The 24066-nt window shown below is 35.0% G+C and overlaps 1 protein-coding gene across 2 annotated transcripts in view; it reads left to right on the top strand.

Annotated features, from left to right (window-relative positions):
• The window catches only part of slc6a11b (solute carrier family 6 member 11b), a 33392-nt gene extending 13526 nt beyond the window's left edge, over nucleotides 1-19866 (top strand). For both annotated transcript variants that reach the window (XM_046875448.1, XM_046875449.1), the window contains 7 exons: nucleotides 550-674; nucleotides 6345-6457; nucleotides 6589-6726; nucleotides 12323-12425; nucleotides 13157-13257; nucleotides 14379-14549; nucleotides 18245-19866. In XM_046875448.1, coding sequence (XP_046731404.1) covers nucleotides 550-674; nucleotides 6345-6457; nucleotides 6589-6726; nucleotides 12323-12425; nucleotides 13157-13257; nucleotides 14379-14549; nucleotides 18245-18394 — 901 coding nt within the window. In that variant the 3' untranslated portion in view covers nucleotides 18395-19866. The remainder of the gene's footprint in view (nucleotides 1-549; nucleotides 675-6344; nucleotides 6458-6588; nucleotides 6727-12322; nucleotides 12426-13156; nucleotides 13258-14378; nucleotides 14550-18244) is intronic.
• Nucleotides 19867-24066: the final 4200 nt, after the last annotated feature.

Raw genomic sequence — 24066 nt, 5'->3', positions numbered from 1 at the left:
TCATTAATTACAATTGGTCTGCATTATAACATATTTAAAGGCTATTAGAAGACTAATTTGCATATGACGGCTTTTTGCAATATCTTAGTCTTGCAAATATTCAAAACTAAGTTAACAATAATAAAAATAATTAGGTGGAAAAATAGAATTGAATACTTACAGAGATACTTTGTATACATATATGTTTAAATGATACATTTTAATAATTGTATACATTATTATTAACAACAGTACAGTTCATTCTAATCCTGCATAGCTGTTGCTATACCATGTTAAATATTACCAATTTCACTTAACAGTTTGGCCATGGATGAACATTTGAAGTATTGGCAGTTTACCAATTACCGTTAATCTAGCTCAAAAGTTGTGGTAAATGTTTGATTCGATAGTACTAGAGCTACAAAACTACCATGTAAAAGCCTTAAAAAGTAAACAAAATCAAAAACTCTCACTCTATTACAACTGTCACTATTACTTTCTAATGTTAACAGTTCTAAAACATTTCACATGAGACTAGGTTCAGGTTACAGGAATGTGTGTCTGTTTCAGGGACTGTGTCATGCTATGCTGCTTGAACAGCGGCACAAGTTTTGTGGCAGGATTTGCCATCTTCTCTGTGTTAGGTTTCATGGCTTACGAACAGAATGTGCCGATTGAAGCTGTGGCGGAATCAGGTGAGTGTGACAGCTAGTAGATCGGCTAGGGTAGCTTGCAGCAATGAACAAAAGATTAGGTTATTTACACAATTTTAGTGTTACTTGGCATTTCTTTGGTAAAACAACTACAATGTCTTATTATAATAATGTTATTATAATTCAATTCATATTTGCCATGGGCCTCGGTATTTCTTCATGTAAAAATAAGACTGGCCTGAATGTACGCTAGAGGAGATGGTGGCTATGCAAAAGATGAGTTGCTCTCCACAGAGTCTCCAATTGTGACAGACAAAATAAGCAAAATAATCTATAAGCGCAATGTATTTTTTTTTCTTCCAGAAGAAATCAGACATATATAAAAAAAACTCCATTTGTGTGACATGATCTGTCAACCCCAACAGATGTACCATTATTTTCCAAACACTATTGTGCTTGATCGTATAAAAATTTTATTTACAGTACATTGTATTAAATACACTTGTATTTTGTGCACTTAAAAATAGTTTTAATCATCAGATGAATTAATGACAAAATGCCATAGTGAGGCAAAGTTCAGCATATCCAAAGGGCTTGGTTTGCTGAAACTGGCTGCATAGTCTCTTGGCTAATTAGTTTATACATTTATTGACATATATATATTATTTTTAAGAAGTTTTTTTTTTTTTTTGTAAATTGAATCATCTTGTCAGATGTGAGTTGTCCACAGAAGCATTCAGTAAAAGAGTGCACATATAAGAATCTGTTAGTGATGGAATGTTGTTTAGGTAATTAAAATATACAGTATGGTAATTCAATAATATTGATTATTAGTTATGCAGTGCAGTTATGGATTAGTCAATACAGTCAACATTTACAATTACATTTGTGGCAATCAGCAGATGCCCTTGTCCAGAGCTTTGTACAAAAGTGTATTGAGTCTCTAGCAATGAATAAATCTACACTGGTACGCTAGTCAATATTAGCTTGCGGTTTGGAAAATTCACCGGTTCTCATTTGGATCCTAACTAACAGCAAGTTGCAGGTTATCTTAAAATTTGCAGGAACCCGCAGCGGGTCCGAATGTTCAGGAACATTAGGAATAACATTTAAAACTATGTTTTCACTAACAAATTTCATAAAAAAAGGTACAATGAGGCTGAGTTTAGGGGAACCACTGTACCTTCAGATCTGATCATTTAGCAGCACTGTCATGAAACTGAATATAATTGCAGTTTTTTAGGACAAAATTCCCTCTAAAAGATTAATTTTAGATTAAGTTGATTTTTTGGAGGTACTAATCTGCCTTGACTGATGCTGCTGCAGGTTATAAATAATTAGAATAATCAAAGCAGAACATAGTGTTCAGAGACTCCACCATGCTTCAATAAAGTAAATGAGGGATACAGCATTTATTATAAAAAAATCTTTAGTCCCTAACCACTTTGATAGCGTATAGGGTAAAATCGTGTCTCACATTTTTACATCATGTGACATTTGATGCTCAGGAGTTTGAATGGTAAACCAAAACTAAAAGGATGCAAGAAAAGGTCTAGATTGCCCCATTAACCCATTATTATTCTTATTTTGATACTTTTCATACTATTATTCATATTTTTATATTAAAAACTTTTTAATTATACCTTTATTGTTAATGCTTTAATACTTATTCTAATATTGTTATGTCTATACGACACATAATGTAGTAAGTGATAGTACATCTTAGGTAGCACTCAAAGGGACTCAAATGCTGTTAGGCAGCAAGGATTTCCATGGGGTTTATTCTTATTGCGGACAAAAAGGAAACATTGTGCGTTAAATATCTGGTTTATTTCCTCAACAAGCTTTTACTTTACAACCTCACTAAATTTGATTCATGGATGTGGTGATAAAGGGCAGTAGTGAAGTTAGGAACTGAGGAGGTCTGGCATGCTGTGATCTTTACATCTCAAGTTCATCTCAAAGGTATCCAGTTCGGTTGAGTTCAAGGTTCAGTGCAAGTAAGTTCTTCCACTCCAACCTTGTAAACCGTGCTTTCATGAGTCTTGCTTTGTGCAAAGTTGCATTGTCATGCTGAGACAGTTTTGAATAAATTCTTAGTTCCATTTAAGGAAAATTGGATACAAAGTTGTCCGAAACAATTGTGTGCTCCCAACTTTGGTACAACAGTTTGGGAACTGTACGTATACAAGTGTGATGGTCAGATGTCTATATCATTTTGGTCATAAGACATATGTTGTGGTTATAAGCGGTGCATAGAAAGCACAGTTTATTTACAGCCAAAATGGTTTTGTTAATATTTTTGTCCATTTGAATGCACTCTGGATTGTCATGCATTTAAGTCACACACTAATTATTTTGTTAGACCACCTTTTGTTTTGATCTTTGCATAATGTCTTTCCCACCACATCCTGAAGATTCTCAATGGGGTTAAGGTCTGGTGTGGTGGCCAATCAATGTGTGAATGATGCCTTATGCTCCTTGAACCTCTTTTACAATTATAGTTTGAATCCTGGCATTGTCATCTTAAAACATCTTGGTCATTCCATCAAGGAAGAAAAAATCCATTGATGAATGATCTTGGTTATTCTGTATATTCAGGTAGTCAGCATTTTTTTGGGTGCATAATATTGCAGAACCTAGACCTGATCAACTGTGAATCAACACTAGGTCATAACACTTCCCCCGCAGGCATGTATGGTAGACACTAGGCATGAGGGGTGCATCATTTCATCTGTCTCTCTACTTACCTTGATGCATCCATCACTCTGAAACAGGGTAAATTTGGACTCATCAGACCACATGACCTTTTTTTCATTGCTCAAGAGTAATTGATATGCTCCCTAGTGAACTGAAGTCTTTTTTTCCTATTAGCCTCACTAATAAGTGGTTTTCTTTAGCATACAAAGCTATTTAGTTCTAATCCCTTGAGTTGTTCGGGTTGTGTATTTGGAAATGCTTTCACTATTAAATATAGCCATAGGTTCTGCTGTTGTTTTTGTACAATTTGATTTCACCAAAAGTTCAGGTATTGTCTGATCATGATAATTTAATCTTTCTTTCAGACCACATTTCTTCCTCAAATCCACTATCCTTCCAGGTTTTAATAATGCATTTTACAGTTTTTAAGTAAATTTGACTAGTTACAGAAATCTTCTCAGTTGTTATCTTTGCTTGATGCAGGCCAATAATTTGGCCCTTTCTGAATCAGAGTAACATCATTTCCACTATTGTAGGATATGTCTTCCAACATGGTTGTTTAAGAAATAGAGGCTACTTACAGACAATCAATAACATGCTACCAACTGAAACATATCAACGACTGCAGTATTTATCCAATAGATGGCTCTTACCTGTTTGCTTAGTTAAATCTAGATGGTGATCTTTTTTGGCCAGGTCATATATAACTATCATTTTATGCTAAATGGAATAGTACTAAATAACTTTTTATATTGTATTGTTTAACAAAAATACATTGAAAGTTTTGACTTGTTTTGACTGTTATCAACCCCGTCTTTAAGGTTGTCATCAAAATCTAATGATTATAACAAGTTTATTTTTTTATATTTTCTCATATTAAACGGCACTGTTACTTAAACCTCAGAAGTAGATTAACTACAGCATCAACTAACAAATTAGCCGAAGACTCTTAAATTATCTGACAGAGATATAACAATTAAACATTGCTTCAGCGTTTATTTTTTATTTTTATAAATCTAAAAAGCAAAAAAATGTGACTGATAAGAATATTGAAAGAAAAAAATCCAAGATACATATATTTTCAGTATAGTGAAAGGCTTCTTTTTGTTTATCTCATAAAGAGGGGTGTTAAAGCACAGGATCAGGATCAGGTACAATGCTTTTTAAAACTGATATATTTAAGGACCCTGATCAAGAGGCTTAAACCCTAACCTTCTGAGTTTACCCAGTAAACTACCACTGCAGTATACATTTTGTATATATTTATATTGATCAAAATATAAAATTCAGACAATGGTGAACGAAGAACACAAAATATGTACTTGAGTTAAAGAATAGATTCACTCAGTAAAATATTACTCCAGTAAGTGCTTCCTTTGAACTTTCAAAAGAGTAAAAGTACAAAAGTATTTGCTTTCAAATGTACTTCAGTGTCCAAGTACATGATTTATTATAGCTATAATGTCTTATTATAATTTTTATCTCAAGACTCGCTTAATTAACTCAGTTTATGTGAAAAGACTCTAATGTTACTCTTAGCACACCAATCTATTAATAGAATGAGTTAAACACTGATTGATATCTAATACATTATTATGAGCCGAAAACCTTCTTTTCAACTACTTAAAAAAAATCATGCAAATAATGCCATGGGTGCTGTGGCAAGTTAGAGTCAAAAGTTTTCCGTTCAGAAACTCGAGCTGCGTCAACAATGTTTTGGGAACGCTTCCGACTGTTGTCCATGCTCTAAATCACTTGTGTAATCTGTGTAACAGAGAGACCAGGAAGCTATTAAACGTGACACATCACATCAGACAGAGAGTCCGAGTTCTACAGCCAGTACTAGATCTAGATCTACGTTAGTTGAACCGCTCACTTTTGAGGAGAGAACTTGCGTTCCTGTCTCAGGGCACGTTCCCAAAGCGTTGTTGATGCAGCGTCTCGTTCCCTCAGGGAACCTCGGTTACATACGTAACCTAGAGACGTTCTTCCATCATTTATTCTTCTCAAAATGCTCTGCTTGCTGTTGAACTAACGGTGAACTGTATGTTGGTGCTAAGTAGATTCCACCAGCCGGCAATGGCGGTTCTAGCTTGAATGACGCCCTGGGTGAACCATGCCATAACCCAATGTCTCCCCCATTGATTAGTTTCAGCTTTGAAAAGCTCCTCTCTGCTTCATTTACCATCACCGGATGAGTAAGACATGTTCTCAGAGTAGTCTACGAATTTGGGTGCATTTCTGAGTAAATATGTCCATAATGAGCAAGCTGGTGGCGACTGTGGCAAGGAAAAACTCCTTGAGATGACATAAGGAAGAAACCTTGAGAGGAACCAGACTCATAAGGGAACTCATTCTAATCTGGGTGTCACCAAATGTCAATTTATTACAGCTAAACTTTGTTGAGGTGTGCAGTGATGGTGATCAAATGCAAACTGTAGTCCTGAGTTAGTGTAGCAGACTGTTGACAGTCCAAATCCATCCTCAAAGCTCCTGTGTTACTCCATAATTTTATGGATCCCCAGGCTGTAGATGTAAAACAGAGTGACCTTCAAACAAAGAGAACCACATCCAGAGGCAGGCAGGGATGAAGCGGCCAGATCCGAGAGGGACAGGAACAGTGCTCACTGGTACCTTAGGAACATGTTTAACGAGAGAGAGCGAGAGAGAGAGATTAAAAAAATTGTTAAATTTCTTATTTGTGGCACTGGATTCACTACTGGATTTATTAAGTGATATCCACAGTGGAAAAATCTCTGTACAAATGTATACTTCTGTTCATAGTTAGAAGTGTGGAAAACTTTATGAAGATGTCTTTGTTAATGCCATCTAATGATGTTCATAATTCTGTCATTAAAATGTAGTATAAACTACAAAATATTAACTGGACACTAGCATTCGGTTAGATTTGTACTTCTCACTGTGGAGGTACTGATATTATAAAGTTTAAGCCATAGTCATGGCCACATATATTTTTTTTTATTCTAATTACATATTTATGATTTATTTCAGGTCCAGGTTTGGCTTTTATTGCATATCCAAAAGCTGTGACCATGATGCCGTGGTCTCCTCTGTGGGCGTTCCTTTTCTTCATGATGCTCATCTTCCTCGGTCTAGACAGTCAAGTAATACAATCTCCATCAATTAACATAGCAATTAAAGCACATCATACATCTAATTTCGCATTGTATTTATAAAGAGATTTTTCATGGAATGAAATCACATTCACATAATAATTATTGATACTTTTGTGTAGTTTGTGTGTGTAGAGAGTCTTGTAACTGCTGTGGTGGACATGTACCCCAAAACCTTCCGAGTGGGATACCGTCGAGAGCTCCTGATCTTAGGGATGTCAATAGCTTCATATATATTGGGTTTAACCATGTTGACAGAGGTAAGAAAATCAATGCAGTTTTATGCTTTATAAAATGTGCTGTAAATGCAGGTTTTGAGCACCAATGGATTCTGTATACAACACTGCATACAGAAATTGTCACATGATAAAATATTATTCATAGCATCCTGTATCTACTGTGTAATTTGTGCTTGTCTTTCCTATGAACAATATTTGGACTTTTGCAACTCTATCTACAACTCTACATAGCTACAAAGTAAAAGCTATAGGTAACAAATACAAAATTAGCAAATCAAATGAGCTCCCTAAATAATATGGCTTGGCTGCACTATTCATTTATTTGAGTTTTATGACATAGAAACCGGAAGTAAAATACAGCATCTACTAAGGTACATCAAATGAGAGACATCTGTAATTGACAGATTATGGTTTGTCTGTCACTAGTATTTGTGATGTTTGAAATCCTAAAGTTCAGGAAGCTGTGTAATTTATTCTATTTAAGCTCTGCCGCATGTAACACTGTTCATGAAATAATCATTAAGACACTTCAGGAAACGAATAAGGTGTGCCTGTGATTGAGGATCAAGAGTGATGTTTACAAAATGTTTAACAAATTATTTATTTTTTTAATGTAAACACTTTGTACCAATACACAGCCATTTGTTGTTTACATAAATTAGTGTTGTTCTGCCTTGCTGAAAAAACTCATATATAATTAGTAAACGATTGAATGGTTTTAATGGATCTATAATAGTCCCTGTAGTTCTCTATTGGTAATGTGCTGCCTTCCATTGGTAGCATTTTATGTCTAGTGGATTACAGTCGAATAAAACACCAATAGGGACCATTAAGACATCATTAAGCATCCAGATTACTATATGTTTCTGCAATGGTTGTAGTTTAATGATGTTTCAATGAACACGCTAATGGAAAGCAATTTGTAACACTTTTAATGGTTACAACTGATAGTTTGCAGTGAAGGGGAACTGTAATGGAAAACATTTCAGCAGATATTTAGCAGGATTAATTATAATAAATGTTCTGAAAATTAACTAATGAAAATCAGACGTTGCTTTTGAATTGTGGTTCAACAGAAGCATTTAGAAAAAAAAACTAATGAAACTTAGCCTGGACAAAAATGATGGTACCCCTAGAAAAGAATAATTCGTTCAACTAAAGTGTGCCCTTTGATTAGCATCACTGGTGTCTTCAAACTTGTAATCAGTCAGTCTGCCTGTTAAAAGGGTGAAAAGTCGTCACTGTGCTGTTTGGTATCATGGTGTGCACCACACTGAACATGGACCACAGAAATCTAAGGAGAGAGTTGTCTCAGGAGAAGAAAATTATAAACAAGCAAGTTAAAGGTAAAGTCTATAAGATCTTTTCCAAGCAGCTTAATATTCCTGTGACTAGAGTTGCACATATTATTCAGAAGTTTAAGGTCCATAAGACTATAGCAAACCTCCTTGGATGTGGCCGCAAAAGGAAAATTGATGAAAAATTGAAGAGATGGATAATACAAATGGTAACCAAAGAGCCCAGAACAGCTTCCCGCTTCCAAAGAGATTAGAGGTGAGGTACATCAAGGTACATCAGTGTCAGATCGCAGCATTGGTCAATGTTTAAGTTAAAGTGGACTTAATGGAGGACTCAACTTTTGAAAACAAATCATAAAAAAGCGAGACTGGAATTTGCCATAATGCATTTTGACAAGCCACAAAGCTTCTGGGAGAATGTCCTTTGGACAGCTGAGACAAAACTGAAGCTTTTGGCAAGTCACATCAGCTTTATGTTTACAGATGCAAAAATAAAGCATACAAAGTAAAGAACACTGTACCTACTGTGAAACATGGAGGAGACTCAGTTATGTTCTGGGGCTGCTTTGCTGCATCATGATTGCAGTGATTGCAGTGATTACCTCAAAAGAATGTGCAACAAAATATTAAGTTAAGGGTACCATCATTTTTGTCCAGGAAAGCTTTGTTAAATAGTTTTTTTTTATGCTTCTGTTGAACCACAATTCAAAAGCAATGTGATTTTCATTAGTTAATTTTTGGTAAATTTTTTATTATTACTTTTGTCAGTTTCAAGTTATTTCAGCAACCTTTGTGGGTTTTTCTTTATTGGAAGGGTAGCAACAATTTTGTACACGTCTGTACAAGTCCTACTGCAAAAAAAAAAAAAAAAGTAGGGACGCTATGTAAAATGTAAAAAGAAAAACAGAATGCAATGATTTGCAAAACTCATAAACCCATATTTGACTTTACAGTAGAACATAGAAAGCATATCAGACGTGTGAATTAAGGAAATGTACAGTTGTTAATGAAAAAAATAGGGTCATTTTGAATTTGATGACTGCATAATGACAAAAAAGTAAGCAGAGGGCATAAACAGAGTATCTTAGAGGGGCAGAGTCTCTCACAACTAAAGATGGGCAGAAGTTCACCAATCTATTTTCAAGATAAAATTGCAAAGACTTTAAATATTCCTTCATCTACAGTACATAATTTCATCAAAATATTCCAAGAATCTTGAGGATTCTTGTGCAAGAGACAAGAGCAAAAAAGCAATATTAAATGTTCGTGATTTGCGGGCACTCAGGTGGCACTGCATTATAAACAGGCATGATTCCAGTAAAGGAATACACCTCAGGTAATCCAGTCTGTGTTTTTTCCATGCCATCCACAAACGCATTCAGGTTAAAGCTCTCTAATGCAAAGATGCCGTATGTGTACAGGTTCATTCCAACTCAAATTGTGAAACTCGTGTATTAAATAAATTCAATGCACACAGACTGAAGTAGTTGTAATCTTTGGTGCTTTTAATTGTGATAATTTTGGCTTACATTTAACAAAAACTAACCAATTCACTATCTCAGCAAATGAAAATACTTCATAAGACCAATAATAAAAAAAAACATTTTTAGTGAATTGTTGGCAATGTGGAAAGTCTGATCAGTCTGAGGTACTGCTGAGGTGGTATGGAAGCCCAGGCTTCTTTGACAGTGGCCTTCAGCTCATTTGCATTTTTTGGTCTCTTGTTTCTCACTCTCTATGGGGTTCAGGTCTGGTGAGTTTGCTGGCCAGACAAGCATACCAACACCATGGTCATATAACCAACTTTTAGTGCTTTTGGCAGTGTGAGCATGTGCCAAATCCTGATGGAAAATGAAATCAGAAAAGCTGGTCAGCAGAAGGAAGCAGGAAGTGCTTTCAAATTTCTTGGTAAATGGGTGCAGTGACTTTGGTTTTCAAAAAACACAGTGGACCAACACCAGCAGATGACACTGCACCCCAAATCATCACAGATTGTGGAAACTTAACACTAGACTTGGGCTATGAGCTTCTCCACCATTCCTCCAGACTCTATGACATTGGTTTCTATGAAATACAAAACTTCTCATCTGAAAAGAGGACTTTGGACCACTGGGCAACAGTCGAGTTCGTCTTCTCTTTAGCCCAGGTAAGACGCCTCTGACATCTGTGGTTCAGGAGTGGCTTAACGAGAAATACGACAACAGTAGTCAAATTCCTTGACCCGTCTGTGTGTGGTGGCTCTTGATGCCTTGACCAAAACTCAGTCCATTCCTTGTGAAGTTCACCTAAATTCTTGAATCAATTTTGCTTGACAAGCCTCTCAAGGCTGCGGTTCTCTCGGTTCTCTCAGTTCTTTCAGCTTTTTCTTCTACATTTTTTCCTTCCACTCAACTTTCTGTTAACATGCTTGAATACAACACTCTGTGGCTTACCCTACTTGTGAAGGGTGTTAATGATTGTCTTCTGGACAAATTTCAGATCAGCAGTCTTCCCCATGATTGTGTAGCCTAATGAACCAAACTCAGAGACCATTATGAAGGCTCAGGAAAACTTTGCAGTTGTTTTGAGTTGGTTAGCTGATTGACATATCACCATATTCTAATTTGTTAAGATAAGAAATTGGTGGGTTTTTGTTAAATGTCAGCCAAAATCATCATAATTAAAAGAACAAAAGACTTAAAATACTTTAGTCTGTGTGCATTGAATTTATTTAATACACCAGTTTTACAATTTGAGCTGAATTACTGAAATAAATGAACTTTTCCACGACATTCTAATTTATTAATATCCACTTGTATATAGTTTAGAAACACCACTGTTTTCTCTGGGCCAAAACTATTTCTAGTTAATCTTAGCCATTTAACATTATTTTTGAAATCCATTGGCATCATGTTTTGCGAACTAAAGAGTAGCAGGACCATGCGGCTTGTTATCAGTGCTGGGTTCAAAAGCCTGTATCTCTGATAATGTGTGGTTCGATTGTGCGGGGGTTCATAATGTATTGGGCAGCTTGTTAATGAGAAAAGGCACTATCAATGCTGAAATGTATATATAGGTCTTGCATACTTTTCCATTTCTTAAGCGTCTTTTTTTAGAGAAGGCCTTGCATATTTCAGCAAGACAATGCTTAAATTATATATTACAGCAGCATTTCTTCAAAGTAATAGAATCCGAGTGCTGGCCTGTCTACAGTCCAGACCTTTCACCAATTGAAAACATATGACGCATAATGAAATGAAATATATGACAAAAAAGACCTATTCCTTCCACAAAACTTTAACAACTGTCAAAAGAAAACAAAGGATGATACACAGTGGTAAACATGCCCTTGTCCCAACATGTTTGGTCCAAATGATACATTTCTAAAGCTTACAAATTTGTTGTTTTACTGTGAATAAAAAAGCGGTTTATATGTACATTATATAGTAAATTGGACATGCACAGAACATGTTAGAACTAAGCAAAAGTTTAATATCTTGTATATTCCGTGTTTTATAATATGTAGTTTCAGTCCACTAATTTGATTGTTTAAGCATGATAGGATTTATTTGTTTTTGGAGATGTAGTTGTAATTGGATGCAAGTGCTATTCTTTTCTTTATTAAGTAAAGCACAAACAAATAACCAACACAAGACTATAAACATGGATGAGAAACAAATATGGAGAACAAAAACAAGACAAACTAGACACAGCCAACAGAACTTACACAGAGTGCTTAAAAAGAAATAAGGGAGACAGGAGAAGGTGAGTAGTGAGGGACGGGACAAGCTACTATGATCTAGCAGCACTCCAACAGTGCTTATATTTACTACAGTGACATCATCAGAAAATGTGGCAAACAATACAATTTTAAAGATTATAATGATGTATTATAATGCAAGATTATAACTTAAAATATGAAAACGTTTATGATGTAAAAGAAGCAGCAACGTGCATTTTCTGAAAGCACATTTAAGGTGATGTACTAGTGTGAGCTACATAGCACTTTAGCCAGCCAGTGATAAAGTGATTAGGGTTTTTTAACCACTAGCAAAACAAAAGAGCTCATTTGGCCAAATTGTGTTGGAAAATCACTCAATATTAATTTCCTCTTTCTTTTTTTAATAACTCTTGTAAAAAAGCAAGGCCACACTTACAGTTATGCGGTTATGCTGAATATTAACTCGGTTGTAATTAGTCTTTTTTCCCGAAAGAAAATAGGGGTTTCAAAACGATACTTCATCAAAATCGATGCTGCCTGTACTACAGTATATAATAAGTTTTATAGAAAGCAGTGACAAACATTCATTTAAAAGTATTCTGTTTTCTTCTGTTGTCAGGGTGGCATGTATGTGTTCCAGTTGTTTGATTCCTATGCTGCCAGTGGTATGTGTTTGCTATTTGTGGCCATATTTGAGTCCATCTGCATCGGCTGGGTCTATGGTAAAGCCTTCTTCCACTTCAATATTTTATACTGTAGACACATCACATTAAAAAAGCAACAGCCTTATGTACTTATGTACATTTCTAATGTACCTTTTCATGAAAGATTAACAGTGTCAGGAAGCAGGAATGTAGCATTTTATTATATGGCATAGATCTTTAGAGATTGGGTGGGTTGAACCATATTCTATCTGCAAATTGTACAATCTGGCTGCACAGATTCAGTTTGATTGTCCGATTTTGTATATGCGGGAGTGTATATATCAGGAGTGTGACCTTTGTAGCTGCAGGAAGCCCCAGTGAACAAAAGCCATAGTCTGCTACTACTAAAAGCAAATGTTTTATTTTATTCATTTAAACCAAACATTATTCATTTTGTTTTATTCATAACATCACACCCAAAATATCAAACCTCCATGTCACAGTGAAACTGGCCTCAGTAAAATTTTACTGAAATATTATCTGCTTTGAATGGATCTTTCAGGTGTAAGACTTTTGATTCACATTTTATGGCTAAGGATAGATTCACATGTGTAGCTGCCCTGACATCTGCTGGAACGTGACATGTATTGCAAAAATAAAGACAATTTTGCAGAATTCACCCAAAAGACTGCCTTTGTTTATCAACCAGAGTTTAGTATTATATAAGAAACAATAAGCTTTTTATGTAATGGGTGATCATTCTGAACAGAGTTGACAGATTTAATTCAATACAATTATTCCATTTTTAGGCGGTGACAAGTTTTATTCGAACATCGAGGACATGATTGGTTACAAGCCAATATTTTTCATCAAGTGGTGCTGGAAGATCCTTACCCCTGGCATTTGTTCAGTAAGTTATGCATAAATTGCTGATATTTTAACAGACACAATTTATAAGATTTATAAGGTTTTTTAACCATTTCTTTAAAATGAGTGCACACCTTCTGCTTAATTATATCACAGCACAGTACATTTTGTAGGTCAGAGAGTCTGACAGTAATTGTGGCTATAAGGCAAACAGGATTTTATTTATGCAGTAAAGCTAATGCTATCATTTCTATGATATATTTTCTATAGTAATACATTTTCAGAAGCCACTGTGACTGATGGTTTACATAATCTAATATTAAAATCGATAAAAAAATTTAGATCCACTGTGGATGCCTCACCATAAGATTTGTATGTGCTTTTTAAACATCCCATTCCATACTTAGACCCCATTTGCTGTTGTAATGACCTCCATTCTTCTGGCAAGATGTTTCACCAGAGTGTAGTTCAGGAGATTTGTGCTCATTCAGGCACAAGAGCAATTGTAAAGTCAGGTACTGATGTAGGGTGAGGAGCTCTAGGGTGCAGTCAATGATCCAATTCATCCTAAAGGTGTTCGATAGGGTTGAGGTCGAAGGTCTCAAGAGAGCCTAAATAATGTAAAGCATATCTTCAAGGAGCTCATGTTGTACACAGAGGCACTGTCATGTTGGAACCGGTTTGGGTCTCCTAGTTCAAGTGAGGGGAGATTTTTATGCTACTACTATCAAACACATAATTTACAATTGTGTGCCTCCAACATTGTGGTAACAGCTTGGGGAAGAACCACTTACTGTATGGCTGGAAATGTCAGGCATTCCGATACCTTTGTGCATATGGTGTCTTTCAACTTAAAGACACATATAAAGAAGTGGTTGAGAGAGCAGCAATTTATAGCTACCAGAAATTCTACCGTTAATCTGAACAAACTTTTGTAGATGTTTCAAAAGTTTAAATGGAGCTATAATCAGGGAAGCTATAATCTGTTTTATTGAAGTACAAATGTCATCACTTTCAAATTACAGTAAAAGAAGTATTAGGTAGAAGAATTTTATTTTGTTAGAACATCACGTTTTATTGCTTACGTATGAGCCAATACCAATAATGATCTAAGTCTGCCAAAAGTAAACGTCTGAAATCTTGTCTCTTTGATTTTACTTTTAGGGAATTTTCCTCTTCTTCTTGATCAAGTACAAGCCCCTGAAATACAACAATGTGTACACGTATCCAGACTGGGGTTACGCCATTGGATGGACAATGGCAATGTCCTCGATGATCTGCATCCCCCTGGGCATTATAGTCCAGATCTGGAAAACAGAAGGAACCTTTAAGGAGGTACATTTTTTATCTTAAAACTTGCCCCCTCCCACACTGTTATTAGTCTACACCTAAAATTAACCACTAATGTTATGAACATAAACATTGGTGATGAATCTTTGCCCTTTAATATACTGATCAAAACTGCAATACAGAGTAGACACTGTTTTCTATATACATTAATGAAACATTACATTATACAATTATATCAAACTTTATAGTATGCTTAATGCCCTTATTATACATGTGACACCTCCCCTAAAAAAAAGGTAAGATCTTGGTTGCCAGATTCAGACTGAAATCATGGATTAAATGGCGCATAGTTGAAAGGCACTATCTTCAAAATCGCCTTGTCTGTAAAGATTTTAAGTCACCCAGGTGCGGTTGTTCTTTTTTCCATGTGTTTAATGGAGTTTGAAAAACATGCTTACTGTCTTTAAAACATGTATATGTTCTTTATGCTCTATTTTTAGGGTGGTATTAGTAATAATAAACATACATTAACATAAAGAATCCATATTTGCCCATGCCTATGTTGATAAGAATATTAAAAACTTGAAAAAAGTACTCATTTATTGTACATTTTTAACAGATAAAATTGTGCAATTAAATTGCGATTAATCACATGCCAATGTTGCGATTAATCGGTATAAAATATTTTAATCGATTGACAGCCCTAGTGTTAATTCATCTTTATAAAAGCATTATTATTAAAATACTGCATTTTTTGTGAGATCAATAGCAAAGTGTTTTAAAGCGTAGATTTTTATAACAGTCTACTTTTAATTAGCTTACTTAAGACCCCCTTTTGTGGATTTTCACTCATCTTCTGCTATGAGACCTGGCTACACTTCTTAAAACAGTAACAGTGCCAGATTCTTTGCAAAAATAATTTTTTAAAACTTCTAGATGACAAGCTACGACAGGCCAAAGATGCAATATGTTCTAAACAGCAAGGTTGGAACGACATTTGGAACACAATGCTGCTTTGCCGCCTTGCCACATGTGTATCTCTGTGCCCTTGTCTGATCCCATTGTGCCACATCTTATTAATAGTGTGAGCTACAAAATGTCACATGAGCTCGGTTGTTGCTACTGCGTACAGTTTTTGATTAGCTAGCCATAGCTGAATTAGGTTGGCTATTCACACAAGACATTTGGTATGGATTTAGTTTCAAATCAATTGTTATTTCATTTTATTTGCTTTAATTATATTTACTTTAAATATATATTTAGTTTTCTTAAGGCAAAAATGATTATAATTGTTAAATTAAATGCAGGTAAGATACAGTACCCCGAGTTTGCTTTGCTTTGCTTTTGCACTTTTTAGTCTGGACTTTGACTTGCACATTTTAATGCCTTTATTTTTTGTCAATCAGGTGTTAATTTGCTAGTGTGCTTGAGATCATTGTCTTGATGCATGACCTAAAACAAACCCAAATCATTACATTATCATTAGTGATACACCATGTTTGGTTTTCAACAAACATCTCCACCTTTGTCTTTATTCTAGCTAGTGTTCCATGAAAGTGTTTACTGCTGTCATGAACATAAACTTTTGATATGCTTACTGCAAGCCTGTAGGCCACATAGCTGTTGGTTTGTTCTTTATATTTCTTAACCTTATATGGTCTGAACTTTGACTGAATGTGGGACTATTTGAAAGCTCTGCAACAATCCTTATTGATGATTGGTAAATTTCAAATTGTTTGGAGAAATACTTTTAACCCTTTCCAAAACAGATGAGAATAGGAATGTATGAGATACTTGCCAAGGTCATGGCTGATATTGTTGAGATGACATAGACACACATCAGTGTGTCCAGAACATCAAACTACTAAAAGTTCTGATTTAATAGAGGTAAAATCATTTCTTAATGATTACAATATTGTGTGCATTTTATTAGTAATACCCTAGTAGTAATACTGCTCCTAATATACTTACTCTTATAATTTGTTAATGGAGGAAGTGGGTTTTTTTTATTTCTTCTTTTCTGGTTTCTGAAGGTTGTTTTGTATTTTTATGGGGAAAATTAAGTTTCTGTTGGGTTTTCGTTGCCACTTGCTTGTTGAAGTTGGACTACACAACTAATTTAGTCCTATATATATTTATTTATATTTATATTTATATATATTAGGGCCGTCAATTGCTTTAAATATTTGCTATATCAAAATATCATGCAATTAATTGTGATTATTAGCAGTTTAATATATTAATAGAGAGTACATTCAAGTTTTTATAATTTTAAATAATTGTAACATGATATAAACAAAAACATTTTACTAAAAATCTCTCCCTTTGTCAATATTTTTTGTATATTTAATTAATTATTTTGGAAATCATTATTAATTTCTTATTATTTCTTATTATTAATTAATATAATTATTAATTATATTATATCATATTTAAATATTACAATTCTTTTGAGATGTCATGTTGCTATAGTTATATGTTATATATGTTAAATATTTTATAGGCTGACGACACGTCAATGCTAAAATTGTCTGGGAAGGCAATGTGTAGTGATTCAAATACATTTTTTCACTTTTGTTGCCAGTTATTATGGCTGTATTTTGAGTTTTTATACGTATATTTTAGATTTATTTCTATGGTATTGTCCCTTGAAAAGATCTACTAAAATGGTTGCTGAAATGTGAGGGGTGTACTTTTTCAGTTTGGTACACACACTATGGGATTGATGTTTTGTGACAATTTGGAGGTATGCTTCAAATCATTGTACTTCTGGAAGATCCAAGTTAAATGCAGTTCTTGCAAGTCTTACGGTGTATTCCTTGTTTGGAGGGCTACTTCATTTTTATATGAGGTCATGATTGAGTTGCTTGATTAATACTGTAGCTTTAAAGTAAGCCCTTTAATAAGCCATATGTGCAGCCACTATTTACTTTCATTTATGTCATATGGCCAAACAGAAGCTAAAAAAGTAATTACATCAATTTCTGGAATTATCCAGACTGTTTAAAGGGACTGCCACCATTATGTATGTATAAATAACTTAAACTTACTGTAATTATTTAATAGATTTAAACTCTTCGATGTGATCAAAGTATATACTTGTATGGTAACGAAGTGTGGGAAGAAATGCTAATTTTTTTAATCTTAGTTGTATGGTAAATTTTGGCTGTGTATTGCACACTTGGTTGTTCAGTACAAAAAAGCAATTTGTCAGTGCGATTTCTTGGTGTGCTGGTATAATATATGTAACTTTCAGACAGCCTTTTTAGCTACCAGGCAATGTTCATGTAATTTACTCACCTTTTTATTTACAAACCAGAGTGACTGATCAATTGTTCTATGTTCGTATAATAATATAATAACTAAAAAATTAATACAGGTATGATTTATATTAAGCACCTCATATTCATATTAAATCGATATATAACATAGCGATCATCAAACATGATTGGATGTTGTCTGAAGGTCCTGAAAGAACCAGGATTGGAGAAAGAACAAGGATCCACAGGATCTTAAATCCAGCAAGCTATTTATGGACATTTTATCCAAAGGAAATAACTATGTACAAAGGGTTTGAACTAGAATGACAATCCTTATCACTTCTGTTTATTTGTATTAAATAATCTCTAATACAAAATTTAGCTCCACAAAAAAAGGCTACTAATGAACTTACTAGCATTTGGTCTCACATGTTGAGGAAACTAATTCTCTTGCTGTGTTGGATCTACTCATAATTTTAGAGAATCAAGAAGCTGACAACCCCAAGCTCTGATTTGAGGATGAGAGGCCACCTCAGTGCAAAGAGTCCCTATGCCATTAATGATGCTGATGCTAAAATGAGGGTGGACGGCAAAATCTCCACCATTACGGAGAAGGAGACACATTTCTAAACCTGTACCTACCAAGACACGGTCACAGCCACCCAGATTGGAAAGGAAAAGAACTTAAAGCTTGCCTGAATTATTGGTGAAGAGAAATATGATTATCACATTCTTAGTCTTGCCCTTTTTGCACAAATGATTAACGCATCCATTAAAAGTTAACTTCACGATAAAAGAAAGTCTTATATTCAAGTTTATCAAAAATCTAGACTGTTAAAGGTGAACTTGTTCTTTGTGTATTTTTGTGACACTAGTGATGTCACCAAGGTAAAAAAAAAAAAAAAGTGCTGTAAAGTGTTTCTGCATTTTGACTCTTGGCCATGGCATTATTCTCTACAGAATGTTCCTAATGTGTAGACAAATCATTTTATGACCATTCCAAATGTTACAGGTATGTTTGTAGAGGATTCTTTATTTGCTGGATAAAAGTGATGGTACATTTGTTTGGCAATAGCCTCCTCGCAGGGCGAGCATTAGTTAGCACTCACGGTGCCCATGTTATTTTATACAGCATGGACTCAATGCCACTTCACAATGGTTAAACTGAGTTTAATCCAAGGTGACAAGACCGCACACAATTCATTATTTTTGTGCTTTGCGAACATTTTTCAGATAGAACTTCAGAACTTGACTCTCTAATGCGATAGTGGGCACTTCATTTCTCTCAGTATTATACAAAAGGTTTGTTGACAAGCTGGTGGCCCATGGGCAGCTGTTTAGGTTCAGGTCAGGTTTTTTCGCAGCACACATTGACTATATGGATACCATTATAGATAAATGTGGCTTCTAATTGTTGGTTGAGTGTTATGTAAGTTTGGGCCTTAAGATAGGAAAAGATTAAAGGTAAGTAGGATTTAACAGGGATATGCCGCAAAAGGGATTAATTGAGTCCTAATGTTTTGGACTGGCTAACACACTCGCTGCTATTATCATTTTTACCACCTGGTTTGTAGAGTGAAATGTGCCCCTAAAATGTTAGTTACCATTACACTGACTTAATAAGCTAAATATATTTTTAATTTTGTGATTTAGCTAGTTTATCGAATGTGTTCGATAGAAGTGTTGGCTAAGAAAGAGCGTGAGAGTGTTATATCAGGGCACCCAGCTACTTCTATATGTAGATGTCCGGTTGTCTTGGATCCACTGTGAACCCTGTGCACATGCATGTGATCTTTGGTATGGTCTAATTCATAATGACACTGTCACCTCTGTTTGTGCAAGTAAACTGTTTTACTGTTTTAATAGCCTAACTTTTGAGATTGATGTATATTTTTACATTTGGTTAGGGCATTTTTGTGTGTACTATTTCTTGAGATGAACAAAAAAAAAATGTGTTTATTGGATGAATTTTGATATGCCATTCAACATGGTGTTTTAGAGATATAATGCAAATGTTATATGTGCTGTTTACACAGATTTTGGTATTCACAGGACATAAGAATCTGCTTACTCATTTTTAAAAATAAAAGATAAAAAAGAAATGTTTCTCTTTTGCCATTCTTTCGCTATGTTTGCTGCTGTTTTTCATGAACATTTTTCAAGGCTTTTTCAAGACTAGTGGGAAGAAAATTGTACTGGTAAAACTGCAGATATCTGAGAGCCCTTCATAATCAGTTAAAAGCTGGAAAGTGCAGAACTGTTCCACTTTGATTTATTTCACTTTTTAGCACTGTGCCTTTGGGTTGATGTGAAAACAAAAAACAAAAATAAACCACATCAGTCACAGAATTTCATCTGACATTCTACTGAGGAGAATAAAGCACACAAATAGCCATAACGTCTGTTGTAAAACACACGCACTCATTTTTACGCTGCCAACTAGAAATATAGGGCTATGGTACTACAATATGTTTTACTACATAACATTAATTTCAAAATGAGCAACACACCATTATAATTAGTAATGTTAAACAAGATTTGAGGCACTCTAAAGAGATTTTAGTTCACATTTTAAATTGTGTATATTCTTATGTTAAGTGCATGTGATCTTCAATTAAGACCACAGGTTTGCAATAAGGTTTTAGTAGATAATAGCAAAACCGTGATTTTGTCTTTCTTTAACTTTTTTCTGAATTAGAGGTATATTTGTATTACCCTGCTCAAATCTCTATTAAAATCTGTGCCTCCATTTTCAACATTGCTTTATAAAGGACTTTTAAAGGCTCTAAAAGCTTATGCAATGTTTATACATTTTTCCAGAAAGTCCCTGTGTAGTGAGGTTTCAAGCAGCACAGACTTACCTTAACTTCTTAAGATAACAGAATGCCAAACAAATGGCAGCAATGCCTACAAACCTTGAAAAGTTTCCCAGCCTTTTAACAGATAAATTGTTTCAAGCAAGTTATCTTTTTGTAACCTTTATTTGACTTCTCTCTCTCTCTCTCTCTCTCTCTCTCTCTCTCTCTCTCTCTCTCTCTGTGTGTGTGTGTGTGTGTGTGTGTGTGTGTGTGTGTGTGTGTGTGTGTGTTCCTTGTGTGCAATTTGGCCCTTTGGCTTTTTCCAGTCAAGCTGACATGGTCTCATGCTGGGAGTCAGATACATGGTTCATCAGTTTACTCAAATACAAGTGTGTAGAGGCTTTACTTCAGGACATATCTGATATTGGTACAAAGGGCATTGTTGCTCAGAATATTGCCTAAAACAGCACTGACCTAGATTAATCTGTGAATGGTTTTAAACATCAAGGGCAGCCATTAGGGTTTATCTAATTTCTTTCTCTTTGGAGAATGAATTTCTATATGTCTCTGAAGAGTATGGATGAATGGAAAACTGCAACTGTTGCTGGAGAATGAGCATGATAACAAATGCAAAGAAAACAAAGTTCCTTTTACACCCAACGTGGTCTATCAAAAACAAATGAATGAAACCATGTCCTGTATTTCCACTGTCACTGCTTTTAGTTCCTACTCATGTTAGTTTCTGGCAAAAACCCACAAAAAAACCCATTTATAATAACCAGGGTAGAATTATTTTTGTCTGTAATGCTAGCTGAGTGGTGACAGTCCTGCATTAGTGACCAGAAGATTTTGAGTTTAGATTTAATGAAGTTCTTGTGCCAGCACCGGAGTTTGTCTGGCTGATCTCAACGCAAAAGTTAACCTCAAGCTCTTGCTTCTACTGCATTACTCTGCACTCTAGACCAGGCATCCCAGCCACCAATGCCAGCACTGGACAAGTTTATAGTGTGATAGCTCCTTCTAACTGATTCCTACTGCAATGCTTATTGTATTCTGCCAAACACAAAGTGGAGTCTGAGGTGACAAAGACAGGCCACAAGTGGTGTGGGAGCAATTGGAGGAGTCAACATCAGCATACAAATGGTTTGTAGTTTTATCATTCACCTGAGGGTAAATAGTGGACGCATACAGTTGCAGTCTGCAGTGGTTATTAACTTTTCCATTCACCTAGACTGCTTGTTTTAGAGGCATTGGGATGCACTGATCTTAGATATAAAAAGAGGGAAAAACAACACAGTAAGCAACGCTGCTTCCATGACCTTATATGACAATGTCCATGGCATTAACAGAAGACTCATTGGGGTCACTCTCCCACACCATATTTTTACCCCCAGTCCAAGGGGGAATATCTAAAAAGCTCTCCTGGAATGTAACATCTGTCTGTCCACTTTACTTGCTGGGTTCTTCTTTGTGAAAAAGAAAGGGGATTGGCAATGGTCATGCATCAACTATTGAGCTTAAGCATAATCACTATTAAGTACAGTTCACTTCTGTCTCTTTTCCCAGCGGCCCTTGAACAACTATGACAGGGGGAGGAGTAGAAAATGGTGCCCTGCCTTTGGCCACTATGAGTATGTTGTAATGTTGTATGGGCTTTCTTATACCCCCTCAGTGTTCCAATGGGTGATAAACAACGTCCTGCAGGGCATGCTGGAAAAAAACTCATCCCTAACATTGACAATATTTTAGTGTGCTCCTCCCACTTCAGAGGTGGGAAGTAACAAAGTTCAAATACTTCGTTACTGTACTTAAGTAGATTTTTCTGGTATCAGTATTTCAATATTTACTACTACTACTTTTACTTCTTACATTTTCCAACAAGGGTTGTTACTTGCTAGTTTTAATCTATTTGGTGACATGATCAATATTTTTTCTTCTTACTGCATGTCATTTTCAGCCCATCAACATAATTTCTGCTTTTTTAATCTATCACTGGTGAATAATTTCCTGGCTATCACACAGCACAGACGTAGTTTTCAAAGCTAATATTCAGCAAGGCAGAAGGCAATAAAAAGTATGGGGTTAACATGGATGAGGAAGAGGGAGTCAGTGATGTAAACATGACTAAGAACAGAGACTTTTCTGTTTTTTTCATAAAAAATATAAATCAATAAATAAAGAAAGATGAAATGAAAACCTTCAGCGCAAGACAAATTTATTCACAATGTCCTTTCTTTACACAGATATAAAAACAATAATAAACTCCACCCCAAATTTTTTTTAACCAGATAACATTTGTTTTACTGATGTGCCACGTTTAAAATTAAGCATCAGAATCCTCCATAATGCAAACTTTTGTGGTCGACAAATGCACCGGCGCGTTTTGTGCCACTTTTCCTTATAACGGCGAAACAAACTTAAATTAATCTGTATTTTTTTATTGTACAGATAAGAGCAATACATCACCTGAATCTATAAGAAGTCTAGTTTTATTTGCATACATTCATAACAACAAAACGCTGCACTTCTGTAAAATAAAGAAAATAGACAGGGGGTGCTCTCTGCCATCTCTTGCTGTCATCTCTCTTTACAGACATAAACAAAACAACCTAAATATCAGTGAATACTTGCCGTACAGACATAATAGATATATGAATAGAAACAGTTTTCACAACATCGAAAACAAATATTCTCTGATTATGTAACCAGTATGAATGTTAAAAGAGGTACAATTTCTCTGGAATCACCTCATTTACTTATTCATGTGGAAACATAGCAAAGGCTGTTTGGTGTCCTAATGATTTAGGTAATTTAAAACATATTCATTGTCTTCATGCTCCATGTTAAATATGTATTGACTAATAATACACATACATTTGCATAAATCAATATTTCAATAATATCAATATTTGTTCATGCCTATGTTGGCCTTGGAGTATAAAATTATTTTTAATAATTTTTATTTATTAAAATATTTTAATTAATTGATAACCCTAATATTATTATGATGTGAGGTTCAGTTACCAGCATGACATTAAAACGTAGTAGTAATGGCTACTTTTTACTTGACTAAGTACATGTCAGAGCCCAAACTTCTTTACTTTAACTTGAATAAAAAAGGATAGTCAATACTTCAATTTTACCAGAGTCTTTTAAAACATGAGTATCTGTACTTCTACTTAAGTAAAGGATATGTGTACATTTGCCCCTTTTAAAAACCCCAAGGTGCTGTACATCCATTAAGTTCTTCAGTGTGTGCATTTTTAAAAGGAATAGTGTGAGTTCCACTTGTGCACCATCTTTTTCCTGGGCTACATTATCAGCCCAAATAGTCACCATGTAGCAGTTCAAGGCAGAATTGTCAGTCCCTAAAATGTTCAAGGAAAGATTTTTCTCAGCTTTCACCAACCTCCATCAATGATTTATCAAGGGCTACAGTTCCATAGTGCATCTCTTGCACCAAGCACTGGGCCTGGAGTCCTGCAGCTGAAATGGCTTTCAACC

Source organism: Silurus meridionalis, chromosome 19, assembly GCF_014805685.1.
Source record: "Silurus meridionalis isolate SWU-2019-XX chromosome 19, ASM1480568v1, whole genome shotgun sequence".
Classification (NCBI taxonomy): Eukaryota; Metazoa; Chordata; class Actinopteri; order Siluriformes; family Siluridae; genus Silurus; species Silurus meridionalis.
The sequence above is the reverse complement of the archived record's forward strand: the minus strand, read 5'-3'. Positions and strand labels throughout refer to the sequence as shown.